The following is a 22355-nucleotide window of genomic DNA, read 5'->3' as shown; positions in this document are numbered from 1 at the left end:
TGCTGGAACCTGTGCTCAGGCCTAGCACACTCAATACAAATAATTCACCATTGATTTTATCCTTGCTTTCTGTAAGGGAAAGGAACAGTGCTTCATTAGTTGCACATAATAGTTTTTAGATTTTTTGATTTTGGAAATACTGAAATGAAGAAAAATTATCTTAGAATTGAGGAACCTGAACCTTAGTAGTAGTCAAGAGTAAGGTATTAGAAAAACTCTGATACATGCATGTAATCCCAGCATTTTCAAGATTGCAATCCTATTCGAGTAATTAAGATCAAAAGTTCAAGACCACCTTGAGCAATTTGGTCAGACCCTGCCTCAAGTCAAGAGAAATAAAATACAGGGTAGGGATATGGCTTAGTTAGTGGTGTGCTTGGTATGAATAACCCAACAATGACAGAACAGACACAGGGAACAATGATAGACACATAGTACATATGAGGACCATTTGTTACAGGGTCTAATGGTGGCTGTGCTGGGAGGACACTGGAGCCTTGAACTTCATAAAAATGCACAAAAACCAGAAACCTTTTGTTGGTACCTGCCCACTTCTATGTAATATAAAAAGAAACCATGAAAAGCAGCCTACAGAGTGCCCTGGTTTGCTGCCCCCTCCTTACTATGTGCTTTTCGTCCTCTCCTATGGAGCTACAGAGCTGGGATACATTTCTGGCTAGTGAAGTAAATTCTGTGTGTGTGCGCGTGTGTGCGTGTGTGCGTGTGTGCGTGTGTGCGTGTGTGTGTGTGTGTGTGTGTGTGTGTGTGTGTATTTTCTTCAGGGAACTTAAATCCTTCCATATGTTATAATAACCTGGTGTACTCTTTTAGCTCTGTACAGATTAGAAGCTGACGGCAGAAGTCTCTTCATTGAGTTTGCCTGGATCAGCATCATGTATGACCTCCATTCATGGGAAGCTGACAGGCAGAATAACATGTGCCAGTCAGTGCACATAAAGTCCAACTTAGTGAAGGGAATGCTGTGTAGAAGAACGTGTTCTGCCTCAGCTCCCTAACTGTTCCACAAGAGCCCAGTGTGCTAGGAGCTGCACAGGTAGAAGGAACACTGCCACCAAAAGCAAAGGGAAAATCCAATTTTACTTATTTGATGTGATTTTAATCGGAACATTAAGACATGGTTTAAATGACTTGAGGGTTCGCTAAAGAGGTCATCTCAATAAAGTGAAGATAAGGTGGTTACTGTTTGGTGTCAGGCACTCTCAGTATCCGTGTTAACTCAGCAAGACGGAGGAAAATAGGGGCTGGAGAGATGGCTCAGTGGTTAAGATCACTGACTGTTCTTCCAGAGGTCCTGAGTTCAAATCCCAGCAACCACATGGTGGCTCACAACCATCTGTAATGAGATCTGATGCCCTCTTCTAGTGTGTCTGAAGACAGCTACAGTGTATAATAAATAAATCTTGAAAAAAAAAAAGAGGAAAAAAAGACTGAGGAAAATAGCACCAGAATGACTGAAGAGCTCAACACTCTGTGTCAAGGTGGCTTCTAGGCTATCAGCTGGTCAGTTCCAAGATTCTGAGTGTTTACTTACATGTCACTGTAAACCAGCAGAACTGTACTGTTAAATGTGCACTCTGGGGAGCTAAGTCTAAAACTGGGCATGGAGTTGCATGCCTGGAATCCCAGCTACTCTGAAAGTGTGGTAGTTTGAATAGGTGTGGCTCCCATAGGTATGTGAATGCTTAGCCCATAGGATATGGCACTATTAGGAGGTATGGCCTTATTGAAGGAAGTGTGTCACTGTGGGGATAGGCTTTGAGGTCTTCTATGCTTAAGCTCTGCCCAGTGTGGAATTAGAGTCTGTACTGGCTGGTTTTGTGTGTCAACTTGACACAAGCTGGAATTATCACAGGGAAAGGAGTCTCAGTTGAGGAAATGCCTCCATGGAACATGAAAGTGTAAGCTGAATAAACCTTTTCCTCCCCAACTTGCTTTTTTGTTATGATGTTTGTACAGGAATAGAAACCCTAAGACAGAGTCTCTTCCTGGTGTCTCTTCACAGCAATAAAACCCTAACTAAGACACCAAGGCTGAATTGTGAGTTTGAAGCCTGCCTTGGTAATGTAATGAGACTCCATATGGAGGCGAAGAGAAGGACCCTGAGGAGGTGGGCCTGTTCCTTCATCTGCAGACGGGGAGAGCGAGGCTGCACAAGCATCCTGTACGCTTGTTGAGCTTCTGCTCTGCTACTTAGCAGCTTCTCAGTAGCTGTGTGCAGCAGGCGGTTGCAGAAAGTTCAGAGTCTCTCGTACTGCAACCCAAAGAAAACCAGCTACCACTTCCTTAATTTTTCAGTTAGATTCTTTTATAAGTAGAGGTATGAAACTTGCTAAAGCTACCCACCCCCCAAAAAGACACCATAATTGGAAATGCTGCTTAGTGCTCTGTACCTTTTCATAAATATGAGAATTGATGTCTATAAAGATGGAATTCTTCAGGATGGATATACCATATCTTAAAAAAAGTGTCCTATGGTTGGACATTTGGTTTGATTTTTTTAAAACTATATTGAGCAAGTCTACGTTAACATTTTTTTTTAACCAAATCTGGAACTTCCTTAAAGGTAGACAAGTGTGTTAATAATCACTGTGTATTAATTACTATGCAGTGCAGTGTTTGTTTCATATGTAACAATAATCACACTACTAAATGTGTGTTTCATATAAATGCAAATATTATGGTTCTAGAACTCTTATTAGAAATTCTTCAAACTGGAATCACATGAGTTAGTCTCTGGATTTCTTTCCAAAACAGTAAATGAAGTAGTGGGGGTATCATGGTTTGATTATGCTTTGCACAGGGTGTGACTCCATTTGGAAGTGTGGCCTTGTTGGAATAGGTGTGTCACTGTGGGCATGGGCTTTAAGACCCTTACCCTAGCTGCCTGGAAGTCAGTATTCTGCTAGCAGCCTTCAGATGAAGATATAGAACTCTCAGCTCCTACTGCACCATGCCTGCCTGAATGCTGCCATGTTCCCACCTTGATGATGATGGACTGAACCTCTGAAACTGTAAGCCAGCCCCAATTAAATGTTGTCCTTATAAGAGTTGCCTTGGGGGTTGGGGATTTAGCTCAGTGGTAGAGCACTTGCCTAGAAAGCACAAGGCCCTGGGTTCGGTCCCCAGCTCCGAAAAAAGGAAAAAAGAAAAAGAGAAAAAAGAAAAAAAAAAAAGAGTTGCCTTGGTCATGTCTCTTCACAGCAATAAAAACCCTAACAAAGACAGAAGTTGGTACCAGAAGTGGGGTATTGCTATGATGGTCTGACTATGCTTTTGTCTGGAAGAATGTGGATTGGGGGACTTTGGATTTGGAAAGCAGTGGAATGCTTTAAATGGAGTTTAATGGCTATCTTAATAAGAGTATGAAAGACTTTGTTCCTAAGATTGGTTTGAACTGTGCAAACCTGGCTCAAGAAGGTTCAGTAGAGAAGAATTTTAGTATGGCTAGAGACTTTTTGTGTTATTTTGGTGAAGATTGTGGTGCTTTTTGCTCTTGTCTGAAGAGTCTACCTGAGTTTAAGGTAAAGAGATTTATATTAATTACATCGACAAAGGAATTCTTTTCAAAAAAGCCCAGTAGAGTTTGTTCTCTGGTTAAGTCTCACGAAGAACAAGTGTAGCAAGCTTTAAAAGGAAAAATATAAAATATATGGTTCAAGTATTAAAGGGGTGTAGGATGATGTCACAGGTGAGGCAGGCACAAGATAGAAGGAGGCCTGTCATTGGACAAGAAGGAAGGATGGGCGGGAGAGAAGTTTGAAGGAAGAGGAGGAGACTAGAACAGAAAGGTAGAGACAGGAGAGAGGGAGAGAGAGAAGCTGTGGCAGGATGATGGAGGCTGACGTAAAGATTCTGCTCTGTGTATTTACAGTTGTTATTAATGTTCCTAAGGGATGGTTGGTACCGGGCTTTGTATGTTTAAGTGGGCAATTATATCTTATCAATTGAGTCAAATGTTATTGTGTTGTGTGTTCTTTTATGTGACAGTTTGAGGTAGGAAAGTGTGCAGCGGCAGGAGACAATGGGCCTCCACGGAGTTGGGATGTGATTCCGCCAAGATATCTAGCAGATTTCTTGGGGCACCGCGGTGCGGACCTAGTGGGGTAAAATACAACTATACTTTTTTTATTTTTATATTTTTACAACAACAAAGGGGCACCAGGAAGTGAACTGGAGCTGAATCCTATGTTCTAGGAGATAACAGATTAAGGGATTTGGGGGTAAGATCCCATACAGCTAAGTTTAGATCCAGGCATTGTGGTACACACCTTTAATTCTAGCGTTATAGAAGACAGAGCCATGCAGATCTCATGAGTTCAGAGGTTTAGTCTGTCAAGATGGGAACATGGCAGCATCCAGGCAGGCATGGTACAGGAGTTGCTGATAGTTCTACATCTTCATCTGAAGGCTGCTAGCAGCATTCTGACTTCCAGGCAGCTAGGATGAGGGTCTTAAGCCCACTCCCATAGTGACACCTCCAACAAGGCCACACCTCCAAATAGTCCACCCCCTGGGCAAAGCATATTCAAACCATGACAGGGGGAGACAGTTTTAAAAAACAGTACTGTCTCTTTTTTTCCTCCACCATCATGCACTCTACACCTGATTCGGCTTCTTGCCATGTTGTCTAACAAGACTTTCAGAATCAAGCGATTCTTGGCCAAGAAACAAAAGCAAAATTGTTCTGTTCCTCAGTGGATTCCGATGAAAAGTGGTAACAAAATCAGATATAACTCTAAGAGAAGCCACTGGAGGAGAATGGAGCTGGGTTCATAAGCATTCACACAATGGCAAGACTGAGGGTTTATACTGAACTGAGATCATCGATCAGTCCTACCAGATGGATTTCAACAATTTTAACCTGGAGACTTGCTTGCATCTAAATTAGGGTGTTTGTTCAGTAATAACATTTAGAACCTTTCAAAAAAAAAAAAACTACTACACATGACAAAATGTAGACTTTGCTAAGAAGGATGAGAACTCTCCCATCTTGCAGGATGGTCTTTGTACTTAAAACTGTCCCCCAGAGAAGTTGTGATCAACATATTGATTATTGAAGTTGCCTGGCAGTCAGTTTCTGTCCAAATTTTCTCACAAAATTGAATGTTTAGATAGCCATAGAATAAATCCTGCTTCCTCTTAACTGTGGTGAGTTTGTTACAAGTTAAGTGATTATTTAAATAGGATGAGAAGTCAAACTATTTGTCCCGTGTCCGGGAGGGTACAAACACTTTAACATATTTTTCTGTAAACAGTGTTTTGTTTTGTTTTTAAATGTTAATTTCTGTCCAATGTTAATTCTCTTTTAGTTTGCTAAACTTCTGCCTGATAGAGAGGGCTTTTTGTTGTTTTAAATTCTACTGTGCAGCCAGCGCTGAAAACTACTATGAGTGTCCCAAAGGAGGTGTGTGGATCGGGAGTTTTGATTAGAGCCTAAACCTGGAACAATCAAGGGATTATCTGCATTGAAGCAAATTTCTGAACAAACGGCAAAGACCTTAAAGGGGTTCCCACTATGAGTGTCCCAAAGGAGGTGTGTGGATCGGGAGTTTTGATTAGAGCCTAAACCTGGAACAATCAAGGGATTATCTGCATAGAAGCAAATTTCTGAGCAAACGGCAAAGACCTTAAAGGGGTTCCCACTTGTCCGCGTATACACCGTTAAGGATCCTTTGGAGCTTGCTGGGTACTAGGCAACCCAGAGTAGCGGACCTTCAAGGCACTAGAGCTCGCTCCGCCCCTAGCCACGCCCAGCCACGCTCCTCTCACTTCTAGCCCCGCCCACCCCTGCTGTAGCCCAGGCCAACTTTGCCTTAGGCACTCGCTTGCCGCGTCCACATAGCTCCGCCTCATATCAAGCCCCGCCCAAGTGCGCAGCCCTGCGTTCTCCCCGCCCCACCTGCGCGCCGCCGCTTTGCCACTCACTTCCTCTCGCGAGGACAACCTAGCGTCGGCGCCGGAAGCTTCCTCTGAGCGCGGAGGGCGGAGTGAGAGGGCGGGGAAGGCAGCTGGCTAGGAGTAGGCCGAGTTTGAGAGTCTGGCAGGTACCGCTGCTGGCAGGGCTTTGCGCCAAAGCTTTGTGGCCGGGTGCTCCGACGGCCTTCACGAGAGCGTCGTTGCAGGGCCGCACCCATGCTGCGCTTTCCGACCTGTTTCCCATCCTTTCGGGTGGTGGGAGAGAAGCAACTGCCGCAAGAGATTATTTTCTTGGCCTGGTCACCCAAGCGAGACCTCATTGCTTTGGCCAACACTACAGGCGAGGTAAGTGAGCTGGTGAGAGTTTGCCTATGCTGGGACTCTCGAGCCTCAGTTTCCCCTTTCGCAGACATGTTGAATCACATATCTATCCTGTCCCTACATCTCAGCGTGGCTGTTCACTTGAAGAGAAAGTGTAAAGGACCGTGCCTGCCAAACATGGTGTATATTCCATTTCCTGTATGGCCAGAAGAACAAATTCCCTCAAAGTTCTGCACACACAGGTCTCCATGAATTGATTTGGCCAGGGATGCAACATCAGACCCCGCCCAATTGGCTTTCAGATGAGTAGAGAATGAAGATGAACTGTCAGGTCCAACTAGAAATGTGTGTGTGTGCACGCGCAGTTGCTACGGAGGATGTTTGGTTTTGAATTTTTATATTTTTGTTACATCTAGCTATTTAAAAGATCTTTAAGTTGAGAGGCTGTGCTTCACAGAATTGCAGACAGAATGTGTATGAACATCGTCAATTAGCATTTCTAACATTAGAAACGTGAACACTCAGTATCAAGTATAACCAGAACATACCCAACTTTTTGTGGGGGAAAATTATTACCTGGCAGCCATCTTGAAAGGAACCCTTCAGCTGTGCCATTTAACATCTCACCTATGTAAAACTAGGTGGTAAGGAAGTCCTAGCATCCAGGGCAGTTTCGTGTGCCAAATTGCATTATCGTGTTGTGTGTCATGATGGCTCTGTCTCTAAGATCCATGGCTGGTGACAAAGCTAAGAGCAGTCATGGTTGTTATTTTACTATGTCACAGCTACCTTTTGATATTGTTTCTGTTACTTCTTTTGTTTGTCATCTGGGACAGCCTTCTTAACCTTTTCAAAAAAGTAAGCTTAAAAGATATGAAAGGGGCTGGAGACGAGCTCAGCCATCCAGAGCACATGCTGTTCTTAGTGATGACCTGGGCTTGGTTCATAGCACCCACATGGGTACTCGCACCTGTCAGTAGCTCCAGTTCCAGGGAGAACTGATGCCCTCTTCTGGCCTCCTTGGGCACTGGCTGCACAAATGTGATATAAATATATACATGTACACACGTGTACTTTTAAAAAAAATGAAGGCCGGACAGATGACTCAGTGGTTAAGAGCACTGACTGCTCTCCCAGAGGTCCTGAGTTCAAATTCCAGCAACCATATGGTGGCTCACAACCATCTGTAATGAGATCGATGCCCTCTTCTGGTGTGTCTGAAGACACCTACAGTGTACTTAAAAAATGAAAATATGTAGAGTGCAGGTCTGAGTTGTGCCCTCTGAGTTCATCCATTTCTTTGAAAATGTCTTACATTCATTTGGACACAGTTGCTTTGTGGACAGCTAAATACTCAAAAGTGGTAATTAAAGTTTGTGTTCTGGGGGTCTAGGTTCATTTTATTTCTGCAGATGAGTTTCTGCTATTACATCTTTTCGTCTTAGGTTTTACTGCATCGCCTTGCAAGTTTTCATCGCGTCTGGAGTTTTCCACCAAATGAAAGTACAGGAAAAGAAGTGACCTGCTTGGCCTGGAGACCAGATGGCAAACGTATGATAATGCTACGAATGTGTATCTTTTATTTTCAAAAAGGATATTCTAAAAAGAATACATTTTTCTTGGCACATTTTAGAATTATGGTTTTGTTTCTGTTATATAGGTCTTACCACACAACCCCGACTGACCTAGGACTTGCTGTGTAAACCAGGCTGCACTAGAACTTACAGAGACTCACCTGCCTCTGCCTCCCCCGTGCTAGGCTTAAGAACATGTGTTACCTACCATACCTGGCCCTATATTAGAATTGTAAATACTAGTTTGAGACTTTTTCTTTTTAGAATGTTTAAAATATTTTTCGTGAAAGTCTGTTGTTGGCAAGGATAACTCTTTATCAAGCCCTGGCTTTGTGGCAGATAGGATCGCAGTCTGACACAGTTATAGACCACTTGGCTTTGGTTCTCTCTGCTCTCTTGTCCTACATCATTTGACCCAAGTACCGTTCACCACTCATGGGTCAGTTCAGTGCCATCACAGCCCTTTTCTCCCCCAAATTCAGTTGGCACTAAATGTGAGGTTCATAAATTTTCTCTATGTAAGGCAGTTTACCACTCCCGAGAAACCTCCCACTGGGACTCCATTTCCCACAGGTCTTTTCCTGCTGTTGTTGTTCAGATCATTCATCTTGCATGGGTGTGTGTGGGGGTTGCATGCGTGTGTCCAAGTGGGTGTGGGTGGGTATGTGATTTGTTTAGTTTTTTAAATTGATAGTTTTTTGAGCAGTTATTCCAAGTGTTAGAATAGTAAAATGCTATGGGCTACAGCTTGTGGTCTGTAAGTCACATAGGGCTCTGAATAACAATGAATGTGGCCCATGGCCCAACACAATTTTTTTTTAAATATTTATTTATTTATTTATTTTGTGTATGTAAGAACGCTGTCTCTATCTTCAGACACACCAGAAGAGGCCATCTGATCCCATTGCAGATGGTTGTGAGCCACCAAGTGGTTGCTGGGGATTGAACTCAGGACCATCTCTCTAGTCCCCCAACACAAAATTTTTAACATGCTCAAAACATGGGCTTTTTGTTTCTTTATTTGTTGAGGGTTTCTGTTTTCATTTCAATTTTTTGTTTTTTGGTATTGTGATTATGTAGTTGCATAGTTCTCTGATGTGAACCTCATAGTTAACAGCATTGTGTCACTGCAGCACAGGGTGGAACAGGCATAGAGGTACTTTAAGGTACAGATTACCTTTGTAAAACGAGAATGTCCTCCTGCTTAGTTTTTTTTTTTTAAAGATAAATATAAGTACTTAAAACTTGTTTGAAAGCGTATAACCTAGAAATAACTCTGTTTTGGTGATCAGCTTTGACAGTAATCCCTGATAAAATGTGTGTAGAGATCTGTTTGTGTACTTTGATCTGAATTCATTTGATACATGCTATTCCCATAGGTTTTGTTCAGGCCATTATAAACAGATTTGCCATGATGAACGATAAATGAACACTAACCATTGTGTCTCCATATTGTAATGTACACCTGTTGGTCGTGATGATTATTACATTGCAGCTCTCTGCTTTTGTAAGCAGTGGGTAACCATTCTGAGCATGTGGGATTGACTCCTCAGATTAATTCCTAAACATAGAATTTCCAGGAATGCTTTAAGCATAGCCATTCTCCTTTTTCTTAGAAGATGAATAGAGCATATAAATCAGAGGGATGTGGGCCAGTGGGATGGCCCCGTGCAGATTACAGTGTTGGCTGCCGGACTTCAAAACCTGGGTGATCTCCAGCATCCACATGGTGACAGAGGAGCAATGATTCCCGCAAACTCTCCTCTGTCCTTCACACATGTCCCCGGCAGACATTTGCACCTATGAGCACTCAAAAATAAGAAAGTAAATATAATAGAGGAATTTGCTAGGCGTCCCACCCCTGGTAAACTCGGTGCCTCCTGCTCTTTTATTTTATTGATCTGTAGCTTTGAAATGAGAGGTTTTGTTATTGTTTTGTATTTTGAGATAGAGTTGTACTTTGTAGCGCAGGTTGGCCTTGGGCTCATGATAGTCCTCCTTCCTCCTACCCCAGATGCTAGGATTACAGGTCTGAGCCACCACACCTGACTCAGGAAAAAAATTTTTGTGTAACATTTTGAGGACTTTATTATTTGCCTAAAAATATAGGATCTCAGGGCTGGGGATTTAGCTCAGCGGTAGAGCGCTTGCCTAGCAAGCGCAAGGCCCTGGGATCGGTCCCCAGCTCCGAAAAAGAGAAAAAAAAAATATAGGATCTCCCAGAGAAATCATTAAAACCAAATGTGTTTTAAAATTAAAATGTGTCTCATATAAACAGAATGTTTCATGTTTTTGTTAGAAAGCAGTTGTTTCAAGTATTTTAAGTTTTTTGAGAATGGTGGCTGGAACCCTGTCTGGTGGTGTGCAGGCCTGTCTTTGGAGTGGTGAAACAGGAGGGTTACTGACTGAGTCTGAGGGACAGCTTATTGGTAGAATGTGTGCAAGACTGTGGATTCAGTTTTCAGAAAACAAACTAAACCGTAAAAGAAGAAAAGTAAAGCAGGCTGGTCTAGCCCCTCTCCTCAGGCAAAGTTGCTTGTAGGGGAGTGAGGTGAAACTCACTGATCAGTTTTGAAGCTCTGAAGTGGAATCTGTGGGAAGGTAGTAGACAGGTCATTTTTTCCCATTCATTCGTCCATTCACTTTACATCCCAATATCAGCCCCCCTCCTCCCATTTCTCCTTCCCTTTCTCCTCTGAGAAGGGGGAGGCCCCCTCCCCTCCCACAACACATCAAGTCCTTCAGGACTAGGCCTCTCCCACTGAGGCCAGACAAGGTGGCTCATTTAGGGGAATGGGGTCCACAGGTAGACAGGTCATGTTTGAACACTTGACAATAAGCTTAAATAATGGGTCTAACTATATGCAAAGATCTCTTTAGTTTTTAAAATATTACTTACAGAAATAGACAACAGCCATAAAAGTCTCACCAACTTGGCTGCTTAAACAGGAACTGAACAAAGAAAACAACAATAGACAGGTTAATATGGACAGGAAAAGTCCAGGAGGCCTCAACCCCTCACACAGGAGAGATACCTTCCTGATGGGAGGGCACACAATTGATCGTCCAATACCAAGTGGTCACCCCTGAAAGTGTCCATACAAGTAACATTATGCAGGTTGAGCAGGTTATATTTATGTATTTAGGGATATGTGTGTATTTATATAACAACTATTAATAGAAAAAGAGGCCATGAATTTGGAAGCGAGTAGGGAGAACTGTATGGGAGGACTTGGAGAGGAAAGAGAATGGGAAATGATGAACTTATAACCTCGAAAAAAAAAAAAAAGAAAGAAAAGAAAAAAGAAAAAAAAAGAAAGCTTCAAGGCAAAAGCAGTTGTTTTAATCACATTTATTCATGATGTGTGGGTGCCTGTGCCATAGCACATGTGTTATGCCAGAGAACAGCCTATAGAAGTGGGCTTCATTCTTTCACCATGTGGGTCCCGGAGCCTAACTCAGGTTGTCAGGCCTGGCGACAAACTTTTTTCAGTTTTGAGCCACAGGCCCTCAAAGAAGAATTTTAAGATAGTTAGAATGTATTTGGAATAGAAAACTGGATAATAAGTAACATGCCCAGATAATTTCCAAAGTGTTATGCTAATGTATTCTGATTATTTTCTTACTTTGTAGTTTTGGCCTTTGCTCTTGCGGATACCAAAAAAATTATTTTGTGTGATGTAGAAAAGCCTGAAAGCTTACACTCTTTCTCTGTGGAGGCTCCGGTGTCTTGTATGCATTGGATGGAAGTGACGGTTGAAAGCAGGTAGAGTACCCCAGGGTGTGGGTGTGTGGGGACGGGGATGGCGTTGGGGTGGTGGGGGTGATGACAATGGGTGGATTCGGGATGACTGCAGACGTTTTCAGGCTCGTTTCTCATGTTATTTCTCAGACATGTCCTTGCCGTGTGGCTAGGCCACTCTCAAACTTGAGATCTTCCTGCCTCTCGGCCTCCCAAGGGTTGTGGGGATTGTAGACATATGCTACAGATACTTCTAGCTAAAATTTCATTGTTTAGAATGGAAATGAGTTCTGGTGCTGTGAGTGTGCAGACATTGCATTTTTAGTTTAAATTATAAGTGTGAGATGTTTGTTTATTTTATTTTATTTGTGTGTGTGCTGTCTGTTTTGTGAGGCGCTTCAGCCTATGCTAATGGATATTCTTAGGGCATGAACATTGTTCAGCAGAGCAGACAGCCAGTCAGTTCCTTCCATTTGCTTGGCTGCTGTCTTTTCCTTGTTCTTTGGAACAATTTTTCCTTAGTTTGTGTAAGCAAGGAATGCTTGGGTTATAGTGAGGAAAGTCCACGCACCAGTGCACTGGCTCACGTTGGAGACAAAGGGTTTTGAAAATGTTTCTTTTTTCCTCCATAGTGTTTTCTTCCTGATTTTCACTAAATTACTATCAAATGAAGTTATAAGTAATGAATTTTAATGGACAGCTTTCTAAAGTGGGACCTGAAAAAACAGATGACAGGGATTTAGCCTGAGGTTTGAAGTTCATTATAGAGAACCAAAGTGATTAGCACATCTTCAAGTAAGCAAGGATTGCAAATAGTTATGATTTTCTAGAAGGGAGGGAAAGAAAACATGTCTTGTGATTTGTGTCCTAGCCCAGGTACACGCCCCTTAACCAGTGCATTTCTAAAGGCTTAGGAACGAACGTTCCAGGGAGGTTCTGGGGTCTCTCAGGGCAGCACTGTGTGAAAAAACATGATTTCTAGGTTGCTACTTTTTCTCAGCCATTTATTTCTAACTGTATTTGGGAGTGGAATTGAGAAAGAAAAGGCAATAAAGATATTTCTAATCTGCACATGGTAGCACACCTATAATCCCAGCTATCAAGACTATTTTAGGACGCTGGGGAAATGGCTCAGCAGTGAGAGCTCTTGTGCTCTCACAGAGGTCTGAGCGTCCACATGATGCTCACAACCGTCCATAACTAATTCCAGGGACCTGACGCCCTCTTCTGATCTCCTCAGGCTCTATGCACACGTGTTTTATACATAGATTCATACAGGCAGAACATGCATACACACAAATAAACCCCCCAAAATTAAAAATTACAGCGTATTTCAGGATTAATGGTATAGTTTCATATACTCCCCAGGCTGCCACATCCCCAAGTCTGCATGAGTCATAAAACCAGTCATTAATTGGTAAAATAATCTCAGTTGTTTTAAATTACTCCTTGTATTTTGTTTTCTGTGGTTTCTTAGATTAGAATTCAGAAATTATAAGTTCTCAATCTACCTGAATTTATATATTTCATATGCTGACAAAAACATTTATCAATATTCCTCGACTGTAAAGTGAGTAGGCCAGTTTGTCATTTTGTTTTGAAACAAAACAAGAAAACCAAAACATGCATACAAGTAAGTTGGGTGTCCCAGCCCTTTCTGTTCTTGTGTGGGGTTGTTAACAGTGTTTGTTTTACAAAGGTAACATATTTTTTTACATGTATTTACGTGGTAAAGTTATACAACTAAGGATCTTTTTTAATTGCATGTTTAATGGAAAGAGACGTAGAGTTTTTGCTGTTGTATAATGCTTGGCTCCCATTTTTTTAGTGTCTTAACATCATTTTATAACGCTGAGGATGAGTCCAATCTTCTTTTGCCTAAGCTGCCCACATTGCCAAAAAAGTATGTATCAGTTTTATTTCTTTGACATGAGCCTTGCTCTTCTGCTTCTGACGTGGTGCCAGTTTGCTCTGCGTTTCTCAAGTGTATACCTTATCTGTTTCCTCCTAGTTACAACAGCACCTCAAAAATATTTAGGTAAGTATACCTTTCTTATTTACAAACAAGGTGGTCTTTTATTATGTGAAAGTTAATATTGAAGAATGACCCAATTTATGTTTTTATTTTAGTGAAGAAAATTCTGATGAAATTATTAAGCTCTTGGGAGATGTCAGGTAAATCCTACAGATATCTTACTTGATTTCACAAGGTTAATATTTTGTACCTGAGGCAGTTTTCAGAACCGAGTAGTTGATCTTCATCGTGTTACCTCACTGTTGGCAGTGACATCTCTGAACAGCATACAGGTGGCAGTGTCGACTGTGTGGCCGTTGATCTTTCTAAATCTTAGTAATATTATAGTGTGTCTTAAGAGAATAGATGTGCTAGAGTTTCTACATCCAACTTAAAATTTCTAAATTAGTAGAGCCTCTTTAACGTAAGGTTTGTATCACCTATGTGACAGAACTGATGGCACTATGTGTTAGCTGGCAAAAGGATCATTTTGTTACTGATTGTGCATAAATACAGTTGATGCCATATAATTTATTGTAAACAGAATTTTTTTAGGCTCTTGAAAGTCTGTTATTCTTTTGGAAAAAAAAAAATGTAACAGGCCTTAGTAGTAGTGGACTCGCTGCGGTCACATCTGTGTGTGGTGCAGCCGTAAGTGTAGATTACAGCCCTGCCTTGGTTAAGAATGTAGCCCACTCTGCTGTTGGTCAGGCCTCAGTTTGTTGCATTGTTCTCAATTAGGCTGAACATCCTTGTCCTTGGAGGAAGTTCTGGATTTATTGAGCTTTATGCTTATGGGATGTTCAAAATTGCTCGAGTAACAGGGGTAAGTTCTTCAAATTTTTCTGTTTCTATTAGAAAATATCAGCTGATTACTTACAGAGCAAGTGAGAGCAAGTTGAGTTTGTGTTGTTGGTGGTTTTTCACGAGTTCAAGTTGAGATGTTCAGAGGTTAATTTTAGTGACACAGAATTTAGTCTTACTGTGTTCAGCAGATAGGAGCTATTGGTGGAATTAGTCAAGGTTTTTCCTTTCACAGAATGATTGGCATGGGCCATTTGATTAAGGTTTACTGGTTTTTAAGCCTGCAGTGGGCAAGAGTTGAAGTGGGTGATTGGCATGTGAAAGAAGTCACGAAAGCAGCCCTAAGCTCAAGTCTTCCAGTGTTGTAAGTCTTGAAGGGAGAGAGTATCTCAGATTCTCTGGAATATGTTGGTTTGTCAGTATTTGGTGTGGGTCCCTTCATGGGAGGAGGATAGACATTAGGGTATTGGTGTGTTCTTGGACCACTCCTTAGGTAAGTTCGGAACCAGACTTGTGCATTTCTACTTTTTAAAGTTCTATGTTATAAGATGCATTAGTAGATTATTAGTAGACCCAGCCCATCAGTAATAGCAAATATATTTGGCATGGTGATAACTGTTTTACAGATTGCCGGTACTTGTATTGCTCTGTGTTTATCAAGTGATTTGAAGTCGTTATCAGTGGTCACAGAGGTCTCCAGTGGTGGTGAATCAGAAGTTTCCTATTTTCAGGTGAGTATTATAAGTATTCCAGTGTCAGGCACATGAATTATAGAGCTTTTCCCTAGTGCTAGGAATTGAACTCCAGGCAGAGCATGCTCTTTGCTCTGGAGCTGTCCCCCACCCATGATGGGTTTTAATTACTCACATTACTGAAGTGTGATAAGTAAGACATGAGGGTCTCCTTGGGATTTCCAAATCTTGTATATTGAGTGTTATTATAGTGAATGCTATTTCTTGTACACTACAATTTAGTTTTCAGAGTTAAGACTGTTCTGATAGTCTGTTATGACCTTACTAATTGGATATTTGACCAGCTTAGCCCTATACTGAGGTTTTTTGTTTTTTGTTTTGTTTTATTTTAGGACTTTGCCTCTCTTAGTAATGAAAGCTTATATTTATTGGTCACTTAATGTAATAAGTGCTTCAAACACAGCAATTTGATGGATAGGTAGTACTGTGTCATAATTTGTACATAAGACTTTGGGCACAAGAGGAACTGTAGAGCTCACTCAGTGTCATCACAGAATTGGAAAGTCATGCTAGGCTTTCTGGGTCTGGTCTGTGTTCTCAGCCCATTGCAACATGGATCAAAGGATCACTCAGAATTTTTAAACTGTGGCTAGTGTTATAGACTAGGCTACTGCCTGGGCTTTTATATTTATCATAGCTTTGCTTTGTTAGGAAATCTTTCCAGGTGTCTTCACTTCCGTATGTCTGAATTGGAAGGAGGAGGACCAGAAGAATGTGTGGTGTGGTATTTGCACAGTCTATTCAGAACATCAAAGAGCCTGGGACAGTGGCTGTTGGCATTTGCTCTTTTTTTGTGAGACTGAGAAACTGTTGATTAACAAGTTTGCATCTGAGTCTAGTAAAGTGACTTTTTTTTCTGAGAAGTTTGTGATAAATTTGTCTTTTTGTTGTAGTTTTGAGTTAGGTCTCATGAAATGTAGACTTGCCTCCAACTCATTGCACATAGCTAAAGCTGCCCTTGCATTCCTCCTCCTCCTGCCTGCACCTTTCGAATTCTGTGATTACAGATCTGTACCAAGCCCAGACACAGTGGATAATGACTGTCTCATTGAAGTAGGACTCATACTACTGATAGTCATGTGTTAATCCATAACCTTTAGTTCTTTTTACTTGCACGGAGTTTTTACATTGATCTGAGTCCATTTTTAAATGTTGTCATAATGGAGCTGTGGGTTACTGCATCTGTAGCTGCAAGGAAGGGAGGGGTGACTCACAGATGTGCCCCAGTTGGAAATCCTGAGGCAGTCATCTACTAGTTTCCAAACTCAAGGGGCAGAGCTCTGAGTTTTTCTGGCATGCATTTAGATAAAGACTCTTTAAGCTAAGGGCTTCTCTTTGAGCTGGATATAAATAATTTGTCTTCAAAAGAAGCAAATGCTCCTGGGAGTCATTTTATTTATTGTTTTATTTTGTAGCTTGAAACCAATCTGCTGTATTCCTTCTTAGCTGAAGTAACTCGGATGGCCAGAAAGTTTACTCACATTTCGGCTCTCTTACAGGTATGTGTCCTAGCCTGCCTTATGCTATCCTTCACTGGGAGCTTCTGACTTCTGACTTTATGGAAAGCTTTTCTTTCCATGAAGAAAAACCATCAAAGGTTCATGTCATAAAGATATATACATATATACATATATATATGTGCTATAAACTAATCTTGTAATATTTATTAAAGTGAAAGAAAAATTTAATTGAGAATCTCCAGTCCAGCCCTGTGTACTGCCTCCAAAAAAGAAAAAAAAAAAAGGGGAAAAAATTCTGTAAATCTCCTAAACTATTCATAATGAGAATGTAACTTAAAAATTCTTTGTAGAAAAGTTATTGTGCAAAAAGTATCTTCGTGGGATGGAGAGATGACTCAGTGGTTAAGAGAACTGACTACTCTTCTAGAGATCTGAGTTCAAGTCCCAGCAACTACATGGTGGCTGACAACCATCTATATTGGGATCTGATATCCTCTTGTGGTGTGTCTGGAGATAGTGACCTTGCACTCACATAACATAAAATGAATAAGTAAATCTTTAAAGAAAAACAAAAGAATCTTTATATAACTCAGCTTTTTTCATAATAAATCCATTCTAAGTTAGTTCGTGGTTCTGTACTGGAGCAGTTTGGGCTAGGCTGATGTAGAAAGAAGGTTCTATTGATCTGTGCCTGAAGTAACTCACCTTAAAGAAACTCGTCATGCAAACACATATGTGTTCCAAGGCTGGAATGGCTGTCTGCCCCACATCCTTCATCCTCTTGCCAGCCCGCCCGCCCATCCATCTTGTTCACATGGTGATAGCTGCAGGATTCTCAACAGTGTGAGTCTAAAGGTGCGAAGACTTTGAGACCTGGAGCTCAGTTTTGCTATTTCTGCTGTGTTCTGTTAGAACAAGACACGGGCCAGGCTAGACTGTTTTTCCTGATTGAACACCCTCAAAGAAGTACTGATCTTTTGTTTGCTTTACTACAGTCTTTATATTGCTTGATGTTAAAGATTTCTAGAGGTTTGTTTTTTCTTAGGGGTCCTGTCTGACAGTCAAGTACCTAAACAAAGCAGCAAGCATTGTGACGGTATGCGTCAAATATTAAAAGAGCACTTATTTTCCCAGTACTTGTTTTTCCAGATACAAACTTGGGAATGTGTTATTGTGAATTTGTATGAATCACTGGATAATTTAGTTTCTTAATTAAGTGATCACCAAAGCTTAGTCGTGTTTCTCTTTTTTCCTATAGCTTTATTGAGTTAGAGGGTAGTTGAAAGTAGACTCTGCCAAAGAAGAAGGCAGCAGCATGTTGTTGTGGTGGTTTTTACTGTACTTTCTCTTTGTTACTAGTACATAAATTTGTCGCTGACATGTATGTGTGAAGCGTGGGAAGAAATCCTGATGCAGATGGACTCCCGTCTCACTAAGTTTGTACAGGTAATGCATGCACTAGTAACAACTTCCTGTGGACATATTGAGCGCATTCTGTCTGCATTTACTTTATGAGATGTACGAGGGTCAGAACTGGGCATAGCAGCTCACTCTGTAATCCCAACACTGGAAAAGATGAGACAGAAAGTTTGCCACGAGTTCAAGGTTGATGTGGGCTACAGAGTGAGACCCTGTCTCAAAGAAAAGGTGGCAGGCTGGAGAGGTGCCTCAGTAGTTAAGAGTGTTTGCTGCCCTTGTGGAGGGCCCAAGTTTGAATTGGTTGGCTCGCATCCATCTGTAATTCCAGCTTTAGACAGATCTGATAGTTATATACCTATATTTATGTATGTGTGCATGCATGCACACGTACAGACACTTTAAAATAAAATCTTGGTTCTTTTTTTTTTTTTTTTCGGAGCTGGGGACCGAACCCAGGGGCTTGCCCTTCCTAGGCAAGCGCTCTACCACTGAGCTAAATCCCCAACCCCAAAATAAAATCTTAAAAGAAGAAAATTAGTTTGATTTGCAAAATGTGAAAAGAATTGCATTAGTCAGTTTTCTCTTGCAGTAACAGAACTGTGACTTGTAAAATGTCAAGAAGAATTTTTTTAACTCTTAGTTTTAGATTCTGACATTTCAGGGTTATATAGCAGCATTTGTTTTCCATGTGTTGAGGAAGGTACTTCCCAGGTGGCATCTTGGCGACAGCCTGTTTAATAGGGCTCACACTACAGGAGGCCGGGCAGTGTGGTCGGGTAGGCTCTTTCTAATGATCACTGACCAACCAGAGTCCCCAGAGTGTCAACCTCATTTCTCCCGCTGACTTGCCACCTTCCATCCTCAGCTACTCCTTACAGGGAAAGGGTTCACCATGCCAGTGTCGTCACACCCAGCATAAGCCTTCAGCACAGACACCCTGGCTGGGGACAAACCACATCCAAACCGTGGCAGACTCTTTGGTACAGCTGGGTGGAGCTGTGCTAAAATTATGGCCCTATAATTTTGAATAAATATGCTTATATTTATTGTAATATAATATAAATATAATAAATGTATAACTTACGACTATAATATATTTATGAATATAAAATATGTTTTGTTTTGGTTTTGGTTTTTTGTTTTGTTGTGTTTTGTTCGGTCTAGGAAAAAACTACAACCACATCGGTACAGGATGAGTTCATGCACTTACTGTTGTGGGGGAAAGCCAGGTGAGTGCACCTAGGTGATCTCAATGGGACTTTCCTTCCTATCTTCTCTTGACAGTAATTATTTCCTTTGTAAAGATAAAGTATAAAATTCCGGTAGAAGACCTCTACCCCCAAAAAAGTATGTGACTTTTTGGGATTTTTCTCTGAATTTTTCATATAAATGTGATGAGTGTGTGTGTGTGTGTGTGTGTGTGTGTGTGTGTGTGTGTGTTGGATATATAAAAGTTCCAGAACTTTTATGTAGCCAAGAGAGTCTTTTTCTTCTGATACCTTGGGTAAATAACTACCCAGGTAACTACTTCCCTTCTTCGTGGTCAGAAGTGTATAGTTCATTTATTTCTGGATTTTACTGGGACAATTCTCTTTTGGATAAAACACAATCCTCATTTTGACTGATACTACTTCTTCATGTTTATTTTGTTCCAAAATCCTGTTTGCACTTTGAAATTTAGGATCTAAATGGCACGTTTAGAGTTTGAATGGAGACATTACTAAAACACTTCCTTTTTCTTGTAGTGCTGAACTTCAGACTCTCCTGATGAACCAGTTAACAGTGAAGGTGCTGTTAAAGTCTCTATGCTTAAATGGCTGTGAACATATTTTTAATAGTTTTCTTTTTTGGGAATGACATATAGTATCATAGTTACATGCTAAATGTATTTTCTTCTCTTAATTAGGGCTTAAAAAAGCTTGGCCAGTCTATAGAGTCATCATATTCCAGTATACAAAAACTGGTTATAAGTCACTTACAGAGGTACGGAAGTGATGTAGAATGTTTTGATACTGCATTCATACATTCATGGCATTGGTCATATTTCTGCTTCCTTCTCTCCACTGTTTGATATTGTCTTTTCAAGCCTTTTCTAGCTATTTGCATTGGCATTTCAGGGAACTTGGCATACCCAAGATTGAATCAGTAATGACCATTTTGTGTGTGTGTGAAAATGGTTTTCTAACTCTTTTAGCCAGGCTGGACTTTTTAAGCATTTGGGCTTGTTTCCTATTTGACTATAAAATAAGCCACATAGCTGCTAGTACTTTACATATTTTTTCATTTAATATTTGGCAGTTTGTTCTTGTCATCTTCGTTTCACACCAAAGTTAGTTATGTGACTGGCCAGTGTTCCTCAGTGTTAGGCCACGGCTTGCTCCTGGGTGTTCCAGGTCTCCTGCTGCCTCTGTGCACAGCGGCTTGGGAGAAGCAGTTTGTAAGTGGCTGCTGACTGTTCGCTTTGTATTTTAACAACTCTTATGCTGGGTTTTTAGAAATACCTACAGTCCCTTGAGCTCCCTGAATACCTTCTGTTTTGTGTCTGTTTACTTCACCTTCCCCACGGAGTGTAATGTTACTTAAAAACGTGCAGTATGTTTGCTTTGTTCTTAAAAGCAAAACCTTTTCAAGGCCTTGAGCACATCTGCTTCTGCTTTACCCATGCTAAGTACCTTTTGGTTTTCCAAGCTTGACACTGTATCTCCCACTCAGGGAATTTTTTTTCTCCCACCACCTTTTTAAAAATAAATATCTTTCTTCTGATTTGTTCATTTATTAATTATGATGCTGGGAATGGAATCTAGGGTCTTGGGCATGTTGGTAAACAAACTCTACTATTGAGTTACATCCCCAGCTCTACCCAAGGACTTCTATAACCTTCCTTTCTTTTTGGAGCACTCTCACCTTCTTTCTCTTTACTCGAGTTCTTTAGCTCTTTGCTCCTTCAGAGAAGCCTTTAGGAGCTCCTGGGATAGGTCAGGGTCTTCCATTTCATCTGTGCACGACTGCTTATGACTAACTCTCTCATTACATTAAATGCTTCAGGGACCTTACCATGATGGACACCTTTCCACTGTGTCCTCAGCAGCTGGTGTCTGACATGAAGTCAGAGCTTAAGAATATTTGTGAGGATAGGTTAGTGTCGTATGTCTTTATTCCCAGCACTCAGGATGTAGAAGCAACTGGATTTCTATGAGCTGGAGGCCAGGCTGGTTTGCATAGTTCTAGGCTGGTCAGGGCTACATAGTAAGAGCCTGTCCTATAAACAGACCTGTCTGTTGTTGAACAAATGTCCCTGTGGTAAAGTGCCAGGATTAGGACTAGAGGTGCAGCTCGGTGGGTAGAGAGCTTGACAAGCACTGTGCGTGGTCTGATCATGATAGAGAATCTAATCTGGTAGTCTTGTGTTTTCATCTCAGTTGCCATGATGGATGAATAAATGATTCTTCTAGTTCTTAGAAATAGTTTTTGTAAATAATTCTTTTCTGTGGAAAGACTTAAGATTTGTTTGGTTTTATTTCTGAAATCAGCAAGTGATTGTTGACTCCCACCTTGGTGATAGTAATGGTTCTTATCTCTGCTCCTTTGCTAGTGGCTCAGAGTCTTTACTCTATCACTTGAGTGAACTTAAAGGGATGGCCTCATGGAAACAGAAATATGAACCTCTAGGACTGGATGCTTCAAGCATTGAAGGTATTGATTGACTTTCTCCATAGACTGCACTAGACACAGTTCACTTCCTCAAGTCACACTTTTTTGTCTGTTTTTTCTTTAGATGCTATTACTGCTGTGGGTTCTTTCATCCTTAAAGCAAATGAACTTCTCCAGTAAGTAATGTGCTAACCAAGAATGTGGATATGAGAATATTTACTTTTTCCTTAAATAAAAACCTACCAAGTTGACCTGATTCCCTTAGGAATTTTTTATCAGAATATGTCAGTAGCACAGAGATCATTTAACGAAAAACTTTATTTTCTGCTCTCTCCATCTTTATCCTTATTCTTACTCCTTGTCTCTTTCTGTTTACTTCCTTTAATTTATTCTCCTAAAGGCTTATTTCTAGTACCTACCAATTTTATTTTATTTTTTTGTTTGTCCTGATTTTCCTGAACACTGTTGGCCTTGTCTTACTACATTGTGTTGTATCGTGTAAGGAACTCCCTGTATTCCCTGAACTTTCAGCCTTTTAAATGCTGCAATCACATCCCCCCGCTCAGACTCTCTTGTTTTCTTGCACTGTCCATCATCTCTAGCACACCCTTCCCTGGCTTCTCTTTCTGAAGGTCGTGCACCATCCTAGCATTCCTCTGCCCCTCAGCTCGTCCCTTCACC

General features: G+C 41.1%; 1 protein-coding gene across 1 annotated transcript in view; it reads left to right on the top strand.

The window, feature by feature from the left end:
- Positions 1 to 5971: 5971 nt before the first annotated feature.
- The window catches only part of Anapc4 (anaphase promoting complex subunit 4), a 31775-nt gene continuing 15391 nt past the window's right edge, over positions 5972 to 22355 (top strand). Inside the window, exons 1-15 of the mRNA NM_001107220.1 lie at positions 5972 to 6282; positions 7704 to 7809; positions 11466 to 11598; positions 13403 to 13477; positions 13586 to 13612; positions 13705 to 13749; positions 14330 to 14414; positions 15019 to 15123; positions 16560 to 16643; positions 17964 to 18050; positions 19188 to 19252; positions 19769 to 19811; positions 19930 to 20006; positions 21616 to 21716; positions 21799 to 21850. Coding sequence (NP_001100690.1) covers positions 6154 to 6282; positions 7704 to 7809; positions 11466 to 11598; positions 13403 to 13477; positions 13586 to 13612; positions 13705 to 13749; positions 14330 to 14414; positions 15019 to 15123; positions 16560 to 16643; positions 17964 to 18050; positions 19188 to 19252; positions 19769 to 19811; positions 19930 to 20006; positions 21616 to 21716; positions 21799 to 21850 — 1214 coding nt within the window. The 5' untranslated portion in view covers positions 5972 to 6153. The remainder of the gene's footprint in view (positions 6283 to 7703; positions 7810 to 11465; positions 11599 to 13402; positions 13478 to 13585; positions 13613 to 13704; positions 13750 to 14329; positions 14415 to 15018; positions 15124 to 16559; positions 16644 to 17963; positions 18051 to 19187; positions 19253 to 19768; positions 19812 to 19929; positions 20007 to 21615; positions 21717 to 21798; positions 21851 to 22355) is intronic.

The sequence above is a fragment of the Rattus norvegicus genome, chromosome 14 (assembly GCF_036323735.1).
Source record: "Rattus norvegicus strain BN/NHsdMcwi chromosome 14, GRCr8, whole genome shotgun sequence".
Lineage (NCBI taxonomy): Eukaryota > Metazoa > Chordata > Mammalia > Rodentia > Muridae > Rattus > Rattus norvegicus.
Note: the sequence above shows the minus strand (reverse complement) of the source record. Positions and strands in the feature narration are given on the sequence as shown.